The sequence below is a fragment of the Falco rusticolus genome, chromosome 1, assembly GCF_015220075.1.
Source record: "Falco rusticolus isolate bFalRus1 chromosome 1, bFalRus1.pri, whole genome shotgun sequence".
NCBI lineage: Eukaryota > Metazoa > Chordata > Aves > Falconiformes > Falconidae > Falco > Falco rusticolus.
In genome coordinates, this window is record NC_051187.1 from 20,645,043 (window position 1) to 20,662,897 (window position 17,855).

General features: G+C 48.1%; 2 protein-coding genes and 1 non-coding gene across 4 annotated transcripts in view; 1 reads left to right on the forward strand and 2 right to left on the reverse strand.

The window, feature by feature from the left end:
* LOC119142113 (CGRP receptor component) overlaps positions 1-2,406 on the reverse strand; it is a 33,693-nt gene extending 31,287 nt beyond the window's left edge. Inside the window, exon 1 of one of the 2 annotated variants that reach the window (XM_037374850.1) lies at positions 2,263-2,406. In XM_037374850.1, coding sequence (XP_037230747.1) covers positions 2,263-2,270 — 8 coding nt within the window. In that variant the 5' untranslated portion in view covers positions 2,271-2,406. Of the gene's footprint in view, positions 1-2,191; positions 2,224-2,262 lie in introns of those variants that run through there. The other variant, XM_037374843.1, reaches the window with a different exon arrangement.
* A 46-nt stretch (positions 2,407-2,452) lies between these two features.
* On the reverse strand, positions 2,453-2,523 carry TRNAG-GCC. The gene has a single exon. It is a non-coding gene; the product is annotated as a tRNA-Gly (tRNA).
* A 4,353-nt stretch (positions 2,524-6,876) lies between these two features.
* On the forward strand, positions 6,877-15,462 carry LOC119142138 (argininosuccinate lyase). The gene is made up of 17 exons (XM_037374863.1): positions 6,877-6,979; positions 7,080-7,142; positions 8,466-8,660; positions 9,632-9,715; positions 10,042-10,098; positions 10,356-10,453; positions 11,070-11,147; positions 11,556-11,633; positions 11,778-11,830; positions 12,199-12,261; positions 12,480-12,594; positions 13,270-13,354; positions 13,529-13,588; positions 13,867-13,950; positions 14,153-14,233; positions 14,608-14,714; positions 15,222-15,462. The coding sequence occupies exons 2-17, from the start codon at positions 7,131-7,133 to the stop codon at positions 15,370-15,372; spliced, it is 1,401 nt and encodes a 466-aa protein (XP_037230760.1). The 5' UTR covers positions 6,877-6,979; positions 7,080-7,130; the 3' UTR covers positions 15,373-15,462.
* Positions 15,463-17,855: the final 2,393 nt, after the last annotated feature.

Sequence of the window (17,855 nt, forward strand, 5' to 3'; positions counted from 1 at the left end):
CAGTTAAAGAAGTGAAAGGGTCATATAGAGTATATACATTACTGTGCAAATGAGTCTGTGAAATCTATCTGAAGTTAAATAATTTAAGACAATTGCTTCCTTTTTAATTCAAAACCACTTTGCTGTTAAAAGAAAAAAGAATTATTTTTCTGAACCATGGAGCATGAGTGAGTCAGCCTCAAATCTTCAACAATTCTTCTTGTGGTGAAATAGCAGAATCATAAACTGATAAACAAGGCCAGTTTCAAAAAATTCTGCAGAACTAATTAAGTAGAAGTACAATTTTCTTCAGTCCTAAGTCTCATAAAACAACTATCAACTTTGCATTCAGAAAACAGTAAGTTATAAATAATGAATTCTAAAGTCTACTTTTAAATATTCAACTGAACAGTATGCTTCATTTTTATGAGATTAAGTCTTAAGCAGAAAGGAAAAAAATGTCATGTTAACACCAAATGTATAAACACTTTTAAAAGTCTTTAAATAGGTAATATTTGCCCCAATTTTAGTCCAAACCAGAATATTGAGAAGGGTTTTCTGCATACATCAAAAAATATCTTAGTATATGGCATTAGACCTCTAAAAATATCACTAACACTTCATGCACTTCATGTTTTTAAATCTACTTCTTAAAATACATTGCATATTTAAACCACAATGTTTTCTGGAGGGTGTTTTTCTCTAGTAACATGGTAAGAACTTAAGAGAGGTTTTCCTAGCTGGCAGAGCTTCCCTCTATGAAGGCCATCAGGCAGGAGGCAAAAAATGAGGAAGATCAAATTCCAACAGTAATTCAAGTGCAAAATGGACTAAGTTGTTCCATTCCAATGCAAGGGACACTCACCCACAGCTCAGGACTTCAGCCCCAGGTGTCCTACCTCTGATGCACCTTCCTATTGGTACTAAAAGAGGTAGCACCAGTAAAATAAGTTTGGCTACTCAAGGAAGAAAGAAAAAACAAGTGGATGTGTAAGCAATGTCACAGCCTTACTATTAATGGTGCATTACAGCCTTGCTAGTAATGGTATAAAAAGCATCTTTCTCAGCAGGGCAAGTCCCATCCTTCCTCACATGCAACAGCAAGTTTCAACCTGTGCATGTTTCACAGCATTTTTCAGTGTACAACAGCAAGAACAGGTCTTCTCCCTGCAGGCTGCTACTCAAGTTAAAGCTAATGTAATACAAACCGGTATTTCAATGAATGTTTCTTGTTATCTACTTTTGATTTTTAGGAATGGAAGATTTAATTGTAATAGTATGGAAAATTTAATGATAATAAAGAATCCATGCATAATATGAACTGCAGTAGCTCTGCTGACTTATGGTGGATGCCAACATACATCCCAAGGGACTTGCATCCTCCATGACCCCATTCATTAGAAACCAGTTCCACGTACACATCTATAACTACACAATGTAGCGAGCTCCACAGAACTCATGAGTTTCTAAGCTTGAAAATAGGTCAAATCCTATTGTTTTGTGCCCAAGTGACGCTAACAAGACAGAAACACGTACAGTGCTGTCAGCATAGGAAGGCAAAAACCCTTGCTGCCCAGGACAGCAGGCTGGAGGCTGGCTGCTGTAACTGCCCCCAGTTATCGGCTAGCCAAAATTTTGAGTCACCTCTTGTGTTTGCAATTGCTGGCGCACACCTGTTAGGTTTTCTCCTTCTCCAACATATTCAGCTCCTACAACTCCAAGTTGTCTACCTGATGCTCACAGGAATAGCTCTCTCCAGGAGCTGCAGTGGAGGATTCATGTCCCCTCTCCCAGGGCAGGTCAGAGGAGGGAGCAGGAGGAGACAGGAGGGCAGGGGAGATGGGGAGGCAGAGCCAAAAAGGTTGTTTTGCCCAAACAAACAGATGCTTCAGCAGGATTTTTAAAGCAAACAAACAAAGCCCCCAGTTTCTCATCAGAATGCCTGAACACATTGCTGGTTGTAAGGGTGTTAAAGGCCCAATACACCCCACACACAGATATACCTCCCCCCCCCGGCACACACGGCAGGCAGGCCCATACAGATATACCTCCCCAAGCACATATGTCAGGCAGGCCCATATATTTATAACGCCCCCCAGGCACACACGGCAGCAGGGCCATATATCTACCCCTCCAGCAACATACGGCAGGCAGGGCCATATAGATATACCCCCCCGCAGGCCGGGCCATACACATGCAGCCGCACGCACACCACGGGCAGGCGCACATCGATGTGCCCCAGCCCCCCCCGGCCCTGGAGCCCCCGCTGCCGCCGCTCCTTACACCTCCATCTTGTCCGCCGCCTCGCTGGGGGGCTCCCCCTCACCGGCCGCCACCAACGGCCCGCCCGGCCACGGCGAGGGGAGCGCGGGGGAAGCCGGGCTGAGCTGAAGGAGGTTTCGGCGGCCGGGACGGAAGCGGAAAAGGAAGGAGAAACGCAGCGTAGTGATTAAAAAAAAAAAAACAAACCAGTTGCATTGGCCGGGAATCGAACCCGGGCCTCCCGCGTGGCAGGCGAGAATTCTACCACTGAACCACCAATGCTGGACCTGACACCATCTCCCCCGCCCCCTGAGTTGTAACCACTGTGGGCAGAAAAGTACGAGAAAGTTTCCGTGGGATACCGTGTGTTCTGCAACCCTGCTCCGATTCTGACAATTAGCCACTGTTAAGTATGACAAGGGGAAAATAGTATCGTAGAGGTCCTCGAAAATCAAAGCTGTAGTCATCTGCAAACAGAATACTGTAAGGCTGAACTAGTTTTATAATTCTATTGCCTTTTAAAGCACCTGTACATCATCTTACCAAGTTCATCACCATCATATATCTTTTCCTACCATCGCTGTGATTCTTTCCTATGAATCTATGTGCTGTTAAGTTTTGCGAGAGCCCTTTTCATTCTGATGAAATCTGAAGATGCTTCATTGAGTGCAAATAGCTGAAAATCCTATCAGCTACAGCAAGGAAATTTGGCTCAGAAACCGAGAGCCCAGGAAACATTAATTACTTGATTTGGCCATTAACTTTCAGGCAAAAGTTTATATGCAAAACCACCACCACTCACTCCCTAAGGAGTCCCATACACATAGACTTGCTCATTTGCAGCAGGGCTGTTCTAAGATCAATCAAGGGAACCAAACAGGTCAGACTTGAGCTCACAACCTCCACCCTGCAATACTAGCACAAAATCCACCAGCTGCTTTCCTTTCCAGGCTCAAGCCAGAGGAACGTCCACTCCCACTTTTGGGACTTTGCTTCTCCTTGAAGTATTGCAAATCCTAAGTCAACTCTGAATAACGTGAGCAAACTGCAGCACTTCAGGATCAGTCTTCATGCCAGGACAGTGGGCAAGAAAGAACTCCCAGCTCTCCAGGAACCATCGTCATCAGATACCTAAGTGTTAGGCGAAGTTTAGAAGCCAACTGCAAAGCTTTTCCAGACCTTTTCAGTTGAAAACCCCTAGAAAAGTTTCAGTGGACATGTGGAACCCATCACATACAGATTGTAGGACAGATACAAATTCATTTATACTCCAGAATCATTTGTCATGAGTCCTACAGAAAAAGAGCCAGGAGAAAGGTCTTCAAACTGCAGACTGAAAGCCTTTGGTCTGACTCAGTGGATAGGATGCAATGGATGCTCTCCTTTTTCATGCCAGGATTAACTGACCTTGTAAGTTGGCCAAAACCGGCACAGTAAATGCTCTGTAACTTCTCTGCCATGTTTCAAACCCTGCACATGAAACTGCCTGTACACCAGCTCCCAGCAAGGTTAAAGGGAAAAAAAGAAGGGAAAGGATGTCAGCTCCCATTTGAAAATACGGTATTTCCACACTGTCACATTTCAGAGTTTTGTTCCAGAAATCTACTAATCCTTGCCTGCCTCTCATCACTCTCTTTAGATATGGGTTCAGAAGCTTCAGCATATTAATTTTATTACTCCTTCGCATCTCCTCTTTATATCTCCCCCCAACAGCACTTTATGATCTTTATTTTCACTATTTCTCAAAAATTTCATTCCAGACCTTTGCTGATACATCTTTTACAACCCATGATGATGATGCCTGATACCAGCAGCTGGGATGAACAAGTATAATGCCTCTCTCAACAGCTTGCAATTTTTCTTCTAATGTTCTTCCTAAGTATTTTCCAATGGAGACATATAGCCTGTGAGGGTGTAAATACATATATGGACCAGCTACAGGTCCACTGACATCACGCAAGAGAGAAGAATATCTAAGAGAGAACTCATTACCCTTACATACAACTTTTCAGGAGATGAGGTGATTGGCTCCCTTCACTAACAGTTTTTAATTGCTGCACTTTAGGTGTTAGACAGTTATGCTACACCATCCATAGGGAATGCAGACATAGGTTTTTCTAAATGTGCTTAGCATGTCAACATTTTAAGCATTGGCTTGTGATTGTTACCACTAAGGCTTGGTGAGAGAGGGGCCTCGGTATTAACTATTGAAAGCAGGGGGCCTAATAATTGCTATTGAAAGCAGATCTGCAGGGTATTTGTATTCTTTGTCATGAAAGATGTTTACTGTATTCAGCATTTCGCTGATCACCGTATGGTGTCTTTTTTTCTTTTACATTCAAAATTCATTAAACAAAGTTGGGAGTTTTTTTAACAAAAAATGTCAGCACTGCTTCACATCAGTCTAGCTGACAGTGCATTTGACTAGCACTTTCAGCCCACAGAACTTTTTTCTTTTTCTAAACCAAAATCACAGTTAAAAAGCAGTGTTTTCAAAAAAGGTGCACTGTAGCAGTTTATGCTACCATTTTTCTTCACCGGACTCAGTTATGAAAATAAGCCCTATTATGAAAAGTGTATTTCTAGAAAACACTAAAGCACTCCCTCAGAGCTGCACTGCCCAAGTGTTGCACTCTTTCAAAAAAAAATACACTCTAAAATAAATAGTAAGGATGTGACTGATGATAAGAGCAAGCAAAAAATAAAGTTCAAATCTCTGAGGACATCAAAATATATTTAATTAACCTTCTCCATCCTTCAAAATGGGCAATTTACTTTCTAGTACTATTTCATTGCATGTCAGCTTAGAAAAGGGTGTGACCGGGAATATTAATGTATGAACGATGTGCCATTCCCCGCGCCAGAAGGGAAAATAAATTACTCTCTCTCAGACATTCCTTGGTATTTAACTGTGGGATGGGGATTTTGGGGGTTAATCTTTGTATTTCACTAAACAAATAAAATACTGAAAGAAGATGATAGGAGAAGGAGAGCCATGTAAAACAGAACAAGTAGAGAAGATAGTAATAAGAATATATTTGTGTGCATTAGAAAACCTGTTTTGCAATGCTGTTTCACTGTTTTCCCCTCAAAAAAGTTCAGCTTTCCACATCCAAGCATCTTCAAGAGATCCTATTTCTTCAATGTTCATTTTCACATTAATGACTTCTGCTTGGATTTACAGTTTCACTTCCATGTTTATTATAAAAATATCACTCTATATTCTACACTAGCTTATTATATAGAAAGGATAGTTGTTGCCTGTTTCATATGAAAATGGGAAAAGGGAGAATTAATTGTCTCCTAGATATAAACTGGGACAGGGTTTGTGCACTAAAAGAAAACTAATCCTTATGAAGTTTGCTAAACACACAGTGTTACTGCTGACAGATCCCACATGAAAGCACATGTCCTTGCCGCATGTAATATCAGACATAAATTAATAAGATCTTATAGACATAGATTCACTCCAGTCATAAATTCAGTGCTTACTATTTTCCTAACACATCAGCAATCTCCTCTCAAAGCCCAAAGTAAGGATAAAGACACTCCTAAAGGGTGAACAAGACAAGAAAAGCAGTAAAAATCAGGGATTTCACAGTAGGAAGGATCATAATCACAAAATGATCAAGCACTGATTTCTAGTGTGAATGTCCTGGTGCAAGAAAGGAAAAGTATATAAGTTGCAGAACTGAAAGAACAGTAGAAAAGAACAAGAGGGTCAGTTAAAGGGAAGAAAATAACCCACTAAAATGTGGACAAGAAGGTTGTAATGTTTCCTGAGCTCTGTGAAAGGTTTGGACCATGCAGATGGAAAAATATTATACTGTATTAGTACACTCGGTAAGGCAAGTGTTCTCGCATTCAGCTTTCCGTGGAGTGGCTGCAGAAAAGTGCTGTGTCTGAGGAGTTAATGAGAAATTGGTGCTGAGCCTTGGTTTTCCAGGTTGCTGCTCCCAAAGCTCTCTTGTAATTTAAATAGGTTCTTTACTTCCATGATATTTAGGGTTTGATGAGTCTAAGATATCGGCTATTTGCCAAGGCTGCAGTGCACAACCTCACACCCCACAGCCACAGGCTGAGGCTCACAGGAGCCTCTTGGCAAGAGTAACTCCATGCAATGGGTGACAGCCGGGAAGTCCCGAAGCTGGAGCCACAGTGTCCTTACAAGTGGGATGAAAAGTCTCATCCACACAGAAACGGGAAAGAGAAACTAATTCTCATCTCTTTTTGTTCTTGTGTTTGTTGGGGTGGCAATGGGGATGGGGCAATAATGATCCAGCCATCATATCAATTACCTTTGTATCAACAACTGCTCATTAGAGGGGTATGACAGAGTGATGCGGCTCCTTCAGTACAGGGATATTCCCAGAAACGGAGCTGACCTGTCCACACACAAGACCCTCCGGCACTGCAGGAACACTGCCTACAGCTACACCAATAACTTCACTTACAAGCAAGATTAGAGCATCTCTCCCGACCCTCCTCCTTGCAGCGACCCTGCCGCCAAAGAAACTTCTCTCCCTGACTCTCTAATCGTGCGCTGGGCGAGCAGGGGCCGGAGAGGGGTGGGAAGGGCGAAGGGGGCTGAAGGGGGGGACCGGATCGGGGCCGGCCCCGGGGACACCCCGCCCCGCCGGGGCGGGACGAGCCGCCAGCCCCGCGCCGGGGCGTGTAAAAGCGGGGCGGCGGGGCCGGGGAGCAGCGAGCGACCAGCCGGGGCTGCGCTGCGGAGCAGGTGAGCGGGGCCGGCCGGGCGGCGGGGACCCCCTCCGGCACCGGGGACCCCCTCCGGCACGGGGCAGAGCCTCACCTCACCTCACCTCGCTGTTCCGCAGGTTGCACCAGTTGCCGGGATCGCTGCCCAAACGAGCAAAACGTCGTCCGAAATGGCAGCCGAGGTGAGGGTGAACTTTGCTTCTCCGGTGGGGTGGTCTCGGGGTGTTCTGGTAAACGCGAGCTCAACAGCGTGATAACCCCAGCGCTGCAACCTGCCACACTCATTCGGGTGCTTCTCTACTTGATTTGTTTTCCTGGGTTGTAAGTGGAGAAGGGGACAGCAAAGGTATTTGCTGCAATAGTTCCGACGACCCACCTCTGTCTGATTCTGCCGAAAAGCCACAGCAGTGAAGATACACTTAGATCCCGCTCCCCATCCAAGCCCCGCCCCCCCGCACCGGCCGCTCACACCCCAGCACCTCTGCCATCCACCCCAGGGGACCAGTTTCCCAGCGAGGAGCTGCAAAGCTTGGCTTTTTCACCACGATTTCTCTCCCCGAAGCTCCTACTGACCAACCTCCTTCCAAGCTCGACGCCCAGCACCCCATGCCTGCACCCCGAGCCGGGCAGGCTCTCCCCAGCACGCCGGTTCCCATGGCCGGGGCCGGGGGGTGCTGGGGTTCCCGGGCGCGCCCGGCCGGGCCGGCCGCTGTCCATGGTAGCCAAGCGGGTGGCCCGGCGGCGCTGCCTCCCAGCCCTTCTGGGGGGTCTTTGGGGCCGTGGGGTTTTTTTCTTCCCTTCCATTTTACACGAACATTTGTAATACGGAAAGGTACCCAGACCTCCCTTCCTGCAGTTGTACCTTAACCAGTTTTATGCTAATTTTATGCCAAAGCTTGCAAGCACGTCATCGACTCCAGAGATGCTTCAAACTGTAACTTCTAACACTTCGTACTTACAGGAGCATTGTAGAGGATGTGGCTAGCGCTGGCCCACAGCTCTTTGTCAGCTGAATATGTTCTTATAGTCTCCCTAAAAGATGAGGGTTTTAAAAATTATTATTTCAAGTAAAAGTAGATACTAGCTTTCACTACAACCCTGATTCCCTTACTTTTCTCCCCTATCAGGAGACTTATCAAAGAGCCAGTGATCAGCAGCTGCCTCAAAAGAGAGATCCATGCTGGTCTTTCTTGCCCTGATAATCATTTCCACAGACAGGACACAATCCCTGCAGAGCCCTCAAAGGTAAAATATCTTGGAGGATTCCTGAGACAGACCTCACCGCTCAAGGGCTAAATGCTAGTGACAGTGATGTGATATCCACCCCTAAAACTACCTGCCAAAGGTTCTGAAGTCTAGGGCTTTTCCGGTCAAAGGTACACACTGAAAAAAACATTCCTGAGTACGTCTGCAGTTTTACATGGACAAGGAGTGGGAAGGACATTATCTGGTTTTTAGGGGATATATCGGTAAGCCTTTCAAACGTGACTCTTCATTACTTATAGGGGGATAAAATGCTGGGAGGAAGGTTTGTCGGAAGCACAGATCCAGTCATGGAGATGCTCAGCGCTTCCATTAGCTATGATCAGAGACTGTCTGAAGTTGATATCCAGGGGAGCATGGCTTATGCCAAAGCCTTGGAGAAGGCTGGGATCCTATCTAAAACTGAGCTGGAGAAGATCCTGAGTGGCCTGGAAAAGGTATTTATTTCCTTCACAAACTGTCACGTGTGCTGGAATGAATGGCTCCTTATCTGACAGCATCTGTAGTAGCCTCCCTCAGCGGCTGTGCTAAAAACCAGCTTTCAATGTCCCCACATCCCACTCCTTAGAGCTAGGCATGTGCCCAGGTGCTTTCCTGGAAGGGAATGCTGTCCTAGATCATAGGCATGACAGGCCCACGTGTATTGCACTTGGTACTGTTGGAAACATTCTGGGCAGGGGATTGATACGCAAATCGCATCCGGCTAAAGGTACCAAAGCCCAAGAGCAGGATGTGAACCAGCTGACAAGCCCCAGTGAGAGCCTGGAGCCCTGATGAGCACATTGTCAATGCTTGTTATGGCAGTGCTGGTGCCTCGGTCAGCGTGCTCAGGGTGACCTGCCCATCCATCCTCTTCAGACTGAACATGCACCAGGAATCGTTTCAGCATGAATTAGAAATATTCTTTTTCTGCTGGCACTTGGGGTCCTTTAGAGTCTGGCTGCCCGAGTTAGTAGGAAGCAATGCACAGCATTGTATAGGGGTGAAGAGAAGTCAGCAGCTAAGCACTTTTTAAAAATATCCGTTGTTCTTGCTCACCCACCATGGACAATGGTGACTCCATACAATGCTTGTATAGGAAAACCTTGATGGACAATGCTAAAGCAATCACTGACATGTCAGCTCACTTTTTGGTTGCAATGCTTAAATCCTCCTATAGCCATAACATTGCAGGATCACCATGGGCAGAGAGATGAATCCCATCAAGTGCAGTATAGATTATCAGGACAGAGCCAAGCAGCCAGCCTTGGCCTGAAAGAACAGGAATGCCAGAGCTTGTGTGAGACTTAACATTTTAACTTCCATTGGGATGGCAGAAGTTGTATTTGCTGGGGACATTTACAGCTCCACCCCCGCCCCCAGCAGGGTAACTGTAGTGGCTGACCGGTGTTTCTGCTGATCTTTGTAGATCTCTGAGGAATGGTCGAAAGGAGTCTTTGTGGTGACCCAAACCGATGAGGATATCCACACTGCCAACGAACGCAGACTAAAGGTTTGGGCCCTCTAACCTCTTCTTCCCGTTCCTCTGCAGCTAGATTTGCCTGACATTGAGTGCATGTGCCTCTGCCCCACTGTGAAATGCCTCTGGACCTTGTGGCACCAAAACCCCAGGTGCACAATCAAGTGTCTCCAAGACCCCTTGAGTGGAAGAGGCACTGTACAAGCACAGAACCCAAACTTGCCCTTCCCCAGAAGAGATCCCATGGCTACTCACAGCATCCTGCAGCTGAGTCCCTTCCAGGCAGGGAGCAGGTCTGCTTGTGTGGAGTCTCCTGCTTAGAATATAGACACCGATAGAAATCCTCCTCTTGTCCTCAGGAGCTGATCGGAGACATAGCTGGAAAGCTGCACACTGGAAGAAGCAGGAATGATCAGGTGGGTACACAATCGTTCTTTTGTCTCCTTTGTACTCCTCCCCTCTCACTTCAGGAGACCTCAGATCAGAATGGGCTTTGGCTCTCTTCCTGGAGAGCAAGGTTTAGTGACAGTACCACATCACAGCGACCAAATGAGGAGAGGAAGATGCACCTTCCCATCACACAGCACAAGAAGGGGTTTACCTTGCAGTAAAAGTGGCCAGTCGCTATGCATGTCACACTCTGCTTTGTCTAACTGTGGCCAACCACATACAGGTTGTGACTGACTTGAAGCTCTTCATGAAGAATTCCCTCTCTGTCATCTCCACTCACCTCCTGCAACTCATTAAGACCCTGGTGGAACGCGCTGCCATGTAAGTCCTTTTGCAAATCCACGGCCTTGGCCTTGCTGGGGCAGGAGACTTCTGGCCTTGCTCTTTCACTAGCAGCAATCAGGGCAGCAGCAGTCTCCTGTGGAGGAAGGTACAGGCAGGCGGTGTGTGGTAGCACGGGGCTCCTCCACAGTCCACATCAGAGACCTGCCTCTTCCCCCAGTCCATTCTGGCAAAGGAGCTGAGGTTGGAGGTCTGCCCAACACCAAATCCATCTGAAGGAGTGGGGAACTTGAGCGTGTTTCAAGTTGCTCTGTCTGAGGAAAGCTCTGCTAACTCCCTGTAGCTCTCCTCCTCCCAAACCACGCTCCCCAACGGTGGTGGAGCGGGGAATCCTTGCCTGCCACAGAGGGATTACTGTACCAGGCAGTTTTCCAGGGAGGCCTAGGGCAGACACCCACACTGGAAGATCGCGAGGCCTAAACCCAGTGTGCTTAGGTGGAAAGGTGAAAGGGAGAGGAAGAGCAAGAGCAACTTCCAAACACCACAGGCCAAAGATATTCTCCTTGCGACCTTGCCAGGAAACCCGGGAGTGTTCCTGCCATTGCCCTCTGTCTTGGCAGCTGCTGCTCACCTCCTTCTCTCCTTTCACATGCAGAGAAATTGATGTTATCTTGCCTGGCTACACCCACCTGCAGAAAGCTCAGCCCATCAGATGGAGCCAGTTCTTGCTCAGGTAACCAACCTTTCACTCTTGGCTGGAGGAAGCCTTCTCCACCCTCAGGGCCCTGCTCAGCTGGAGCCTACAAGAGGGAGCATCATCTTCTGAGGGGCAGCCGGGGGTGGTGGCAAACCAGAGGTGACCCTGCCAACTGGAACAGGCACTCCCAAGCACTGGGTGGGCAGTGGAGGCTGACGCCCTGTATGTTCCAACCTTTGGCCACAGTTATACCTTAGCTAATGGGTGGAGAATCTTGTATGGATACCAGCTGTTCCACTTCAAAGGGCCTTAGTGCCTAGGCTCCATTTCGAGCCTCTTCTGTTCAAGAGGCGATCCCAGGCTCTAGGCATGGCAGCACACTTCTGGGGAAGGAAAGTGACATTTTCTGACTTCGTGTGCTTCATCTGTCATGTCCTTTCCTAGCCATGCTGTTGCTCTGACCCGTGATTCTGAGCGCCTGGGAGAGATGAAGAAGAGGATCAATGTCTTGCCTTTGGGAAGGTAAAGTCCACTGGTTTTGTAATTACTGGGCCTTTCTTTGCTCTGCAAAATCTTCAGAGTAGCCCTCCTGGCTTCGTAGAACTCAGTTTTGGTTGGGATATGCAGATTATATTGATTGACTTCAGTTTCTTTTTTCCCTGGCAGCGGTGCACTGGCTGGCAACCCACTGGAAATTGATAGAGAACTTCTGCGTAGTGGTAAATGTCTCCCTATGTACTGAGTGGCATAGGGCTACTTCTAATATCTGGGAGGGAGGGAAGCATTGATACATGGCTCCCAATGGCACCGGAACACACTGTCTGGAGCAAAAGCCTTTCTTTCATCAGGCTTTTTGCTGCAATGAGACAGGGCAATGCCTATGATGTCTGAGCAGGAAAAGCCACGTCAGCTGCTCACTGGCTGCCTGGGCTAATAACAAAGACCCCAGGCAGTGTAGCCCTTAAGTACATCTGTATTCCTTGGACTACTCAAGGGCTCACAGTCACCTGCATTCTGGGGCAGCCTGATGCATTCAAGCTCCAGACACTCCAAGCCTGACCTCCTGTGTCCATCACCTTCCTTACAGAGCTGGACTTTGCTTCCATCAGCCTGAACAGCATGGACGCTGTTAGCGAGAGAGACTTTGTGGGTAAGCACAACTCAGTCATTTTGTCCCACTGGTATTTCAGAAGCAGGCTTGAGTCTGAGACCTTCCCAGTTAACCTCCATTAACAAGGGGACTGAAATCCCTCACTAGGAAGTAATTATACAGAAAATCTGCTCGTGTTTAAACTTCAGTCAGAGATCTCTGTGTTGTCAAGCAAACAAGAAAATTTTTCACCTTCTCGTTTCCTGCCTTCTCTGCAGTGGAATTCCTCTCTGTTGCCACCCTGCTGATGATCCACCTTAGCAAGATGGCTGAAGATCTCATCATCTACAGTACCAGCGAGTTTGGCTTTCTGACCCTCTCTGATGCTTATAGGTAAATCTCTTCTCTCTGGGCAGACAGCCCTTCCCTCAGCCTCTCCTCCTCAGCTATCCCAGTCCTAGGAGAATGAGACTGTGGCTGGGGTCTCCCAGCTGCAGAAGGCTGACACAGCATTAAAAGGTTGGCAGAAAGGCAGCTGTAGGGTGAACACTCCCTCAGTAATGATCACTTATTTCTGATTCTGGTAACTCAGTCAAGTCTGCATTCAGCAGACGCTCCTCCCCAGCAGCTGCTGGCAGAGGGAACTTCCTCCTCGGCTGGGAATGCCTGCCAAAGCCCTTCCTTGACTAGCCAGGCTTGCAATGCCAACAGACGACTCATCTCTCAGGGTGGCACAGCCACAGCCCTCCCTCTCTGAGGTCACAGCAACACTTAAGCTGGCCTGCTGACACCGTCTATGGAGCTGCCTGGGGGGAAGCCGCATTTTTGCTTCCTCTTTGAGAGCTGGGACTGCGTGGTACCTCCAGACAAGACTGCAAAGCAAATTGCTAAGGGAGACCTGAGAAACTCAGCACACCCAGTTCACTGCTTTCCTACGCTCTGCAGCCATGTCCAGGAAAGGGGGACCTGCGCTTGGCTTTTGGAGGGCTGGGCCAGCATGTTGCATGACCTGTGTCTGTAGGGACTGGGGTCCTGCTCACCGTTACACTCCACACACCTTTCTTTCAGCACTGGCAGCAGCCTGATGCCTCAGAAGAAGAATCCTGATAGCCTGGAACTGATCCGCAGCAAAGCTGGACGAGTGTTTGGACGGGTGAGCCCGCTAAAGAAAGAAGCGGGATGGGGAAACTGCTCATACCATGGCTGAAGACTGTTCCTTCTTCATGCCTCTGTGTAAAGAAACATGCCCAGTCTCGGCTCTTCACCTCCACGGGGGCAATGTTCTTCTTCTCCTGTAACGAAGTGCCTCTCCCGTTTCTCTCTGCAGTTGGCTGCCATTCTCATGGTCCTCAAAGGACTTCCAAGCACCTACAACAAGGATCTGCAGGTAAAACAGATGTCAGTTTTCACATCATGTCTCGCAGCAGACACAGCTCTGTTCTGCTCTTGAGCAGTCTTGCCACTACGTTTCCCTGCACAGACCCTGCTTGTGTGCAGGATGCTGAGAAAGGGGCTGAGGGGCAGCACGCTGCAGTTGACACCCCAGGCACAGCAGGAGCCTCCTGGGATGACCAGCCTGCTCTGCTGGCTGGGCTGCTTGGGCTGTTGGGCTTTTGGGCTGCATCAGGTTGACTCACAGCAGTTTCCATCCCTGTGCTAATGTAGGAGGACAAGGAGGCTGTCTTTGATGTTGTGGACACCCTGAATGCTGTGCTCCAGGTTGCCACGGGAGTGATTTCTACCCTGCAGGTAAAGCTCCAGCCTCCCACTATTGAATAGGGTTGGGGCACACATTCTGTGAGTGGCACGGGTAAAAGAGCTCTGGACTGGTCCTAAGGTGGGGGCTCCTCACTGCCTCACCCACACTGCTTATTATGGTTCCCAATGTCAGCTAATGTGTCCCCAAGGTGGAACTGATGATAATGTCCCCCTTTGATCCTCCTTTCTGCAGATCAACAAGGAGAACATGGAGAAGGCACTGAGCCCTGAGATCCTGTCATCAGATCTGGCACTCTACTTGGTACATAAAGGAGTAAGTATCAGTGGGAGACTGGGAGCTGTGTATTTCCTTGGATACAGAATACTGCTCAGCGAGGGCCTGAGATGAGGCCTTCTGTTCTGTCCCCAGGTGATGATCAGTCCGGGTCAACAAACCCGAAAGCTGGAAACCCATTCTTTACATGTATCCCAAGTAGTGGAACTGCTGCCGGGTGGACTTGATAGTAATTTACAGGTGGAGTTTTACCTCCTAAAGTCTCCCCTCTTCACATCCCAGAAAACCCGGATTCAGACTGTATTGTCCTAAGTGAAAACAAGCCAACCAAAAAAGAGAGCACATCCATTTTTTCCTTTGAAAAACACCCCAGTTGCCTGGTCACTGACTGCGGCCTCTGCTTCTCACTGCAGATGCCATTCAGACAAGCCCACGTTGCCTCTGGGAAGGCCGTCCACCTCGCCGAGTCTAAAGGCATGACCATCAACAATCTCAGCCTGGATGACCTGAAGAGCATCAGGTTCGTATCACTGTTATTTTGCCATGACTTCCCTCAACAGGCAGGTATCAGCCTCCCTTTGCACAGGCCTCCTTGTGGTGCCCTTCCCCAAAATGCCCGGGCCAGACAGCACCCCAGAATCCTCCTGGCCTGAATGACAGTGCTGCTACTGCTGGGCCTGCAAGCACTGAAAGGGGATTGAACATCACTACCACTCAGCCCCAGCGGGGCATGGGCAGCAGCTATTGGGAGCGACTGGAAGGAACTCATGCCCTGACCTGGAGGCACCAGCCCTCCAGAAGTTTGGCTCCAAACTTCCTCAGGCTCCCCTTGGAGATGACTCTGTGCTCTGCCGCAGACAGCTCCTGGCAGGCACTAGAAGTGCAGAGGCAGGGTTGCAGGATGCCTTTCCCCTTGGAAAAAGGCTCCATCCCCACTCATGCACCCTCTCTGCAGGCAGCGAGCATGTAAAGCTAGGCGGCAGCACCCGAAGCTCCCCACTGACACCTCTTCTCTTTGCCTCCCCAGCCCCCTGTTTGGCAGCGACGTTGCCCAGGTCTTCAACGTAGTCAACAGTGTGGAGCAGTACACGGCCATGGGTGGTACCGCCAAGAGCAGCGTGACTGCCCAGATCGAGCAGCTGAGGGAGCTGCTGAAGAGGCTGAAGGAACAAGCTTAGAGTGTGGGGAGAGATCCCATGGATGCAGCATTGTGCCTATCACACTAATCTGGAGTTAATAAACACTGGGGTGTATGTAGTTCACTGAAACTCCTGTCTTGCGTCTTTCTTCTTAGGGACAACATTGTGCTGGGCTTCCTCAGCCCTGATGAGGCTTGGGAAAATGTTCACTGGTGTGAAAGGATGGGGGCTCCGCCCTCCCTGGCAGTGGAGCTGCGTTATGGGGTGTCCAAGCTCTTGGGAGCTGGGAGGTAGAGAGCAGAAGGAGTGTCTGTCTACAACAGGAGACCAGAAAATTTGTCTTTTAGAGGGGAAGCTGGTGGACTGGGGAATTGATCACCTCTTGGTACGTGACATTGGTGAGGCCGCACCTTGAATACTGTGTTTGGTTTTGGGCCCCCCACTCCAAGAAAGACATTGAGGTGCTGGAGTGCATTCAAAGAAGTGCAACCAAACTGGGGAAGGGTCTGGAGCACAGGTCTTTACAAGAGCATCTGAGGGAACTGGGGGATTTTTAGCCTGGAGAAAAGGAGTCTCAGAGAAGACCTTCTCACTCTTTACAGCTACCTGAAAGAAGGTTGTACCAAGGTGGGTGTCAGTCTCTTCTCCCAGATAACAAGTGATAGGACGAGGAAATGGCCTCAAGTTGCACCAAGTTGCAAGTTGGATATTAGGAAAAATGTCTTCACCAAAAGGGTTGTCAAGCATTGGAACAGGTTGCCCAGGGAAGTGGTTGAATTGCCCTCCCAGGAGCTATTTAAAAGATGTGTAGATGTGGTGCTTAGGGACATGTTTTAGTGTTCAGCTTGGCAGTGTTAGCCTTATGGTTGTACTTGATAATCTTAAGGGTCTTTTCCAACATGAAGCCTTCTATGAGTCTATGCAGCACAAGGCTGGATCCAGCAGTGCCAGAGCAAGCTACACAATGTGCTGAGGGAGGCTTGTGGGTGTGCACAAAGTGCTCCTGGTACATTTGCAACACATGCCACATCTCCAGCTATTGCTGCCCTCCTCACAGGAGTATGCTTGCCTGCTTGCCTTCTGGCAGGGGGGATTAAGTGGCCAAAAGAAGTCTCCTCACCACCTGGCACTGAAACTTGCATAGTCTTAGGCAGGACGTGGTCAGCAGGTCAGCCCACAGGTCATTCCAGCCCATCATAAAACCACCTTTGGCTTTGGCCTCCTCCAAATCACAGGGGTTGCATGCCCAAGGGTTTTCCTTTCTGTGACCCAGGCCAAGCTAGCTGGGGCAGAATGCTTGGAAAGCGACTGGCATGGCTGGCTGCCTCTTATAAATCTACCGTCTTCCTTCTGTCCTTACAAAAATATAAGCAGAATGAAGACCAGGAAAAGCCTTACTTGGGAAATGAGAATGCAGCAATCTTGTGTCTTTCACAGGGGGAAAACATTTCACTAAACAAACACTTGGAACATTATTCCACACTATTGTTCTGGAGTGATTTCTGGAAGGAATATGCCTGCTACTTGATTCAAAAGGTAGAGAAAGAACAGTTGTCTACTGGGAAAGTGGGGCGATTTTCATTAAACACTAAGCCAGTTTGAACCTGACACCCACAGCACAGTAGCACTAGTTTTGTCATGGACAATTTATTTTCTGTCACAGCATGTTAAAGCTGGTGTTTTGCTCAGCACCCTGCCCTCCATGATGATGCAGCAACAAGTTATTGATTCAGTACTGCAAAACTCTGTAACACACATAGGAAATGGCAGTAATGCAATCATTACCTCACCATGTTTAGGTTAAGGGCTGCAACACACAATACAAAGTGCCACAAGTTAAATCCCCTGCCATTAACAAAGCACCCCCAGGAGACACAAAGTGCTTTCATCCTACTTTTGTAGCATTTGTGCTTTAAACATTGGGAGAAGAACCAGCTACAGAAAACTTCCCTTTCTTCAACACTTCCTCCAACCCTTAGTCTCCCCTTATTCTGGCCCTAAACCTGATCTATTCTCCTGGTATGTACATTTCAACCCATTTCAACCACCACTCCATAAGGCTCCTTTGTGTTTGCTCTGTGACTTCCCGCTGTATTTCTGTTTTGGTGCTTGTGTCTCACTCTCCAGATAGGTTAGCTGTGGCCAGGAAATTACTTATGCATCCTTAGCTGATGGAGCAAAGGAACAAGAAAGGGAGAGGTGACACCAATACCTAATACCTACAGAGTCAGAAGAAGGGATATCTCCCCATCTCCACCTCACAGTTGTTTTTCCTCCCATAAGCTTTCTTGATCTGTGCCACTCCCCTCTTTTTCCCCATTTGTGTCTTCTAGCTCCTGCTCAGTACCTTCAGAGGCCTCAGCGGAAGAGATTTTTCTCTTACTCCCAGCAGCAAATGTCTGGCATTGTTTCTCGTGGCCAGTGCTAAGTGACACAGGGCCCTGCCAAACTAAAAAGAAAAAAAGGAAATCTTAGCAGATTATCACATCTCAGTCTCCTATTTAAACAAGTAGTTCATAATC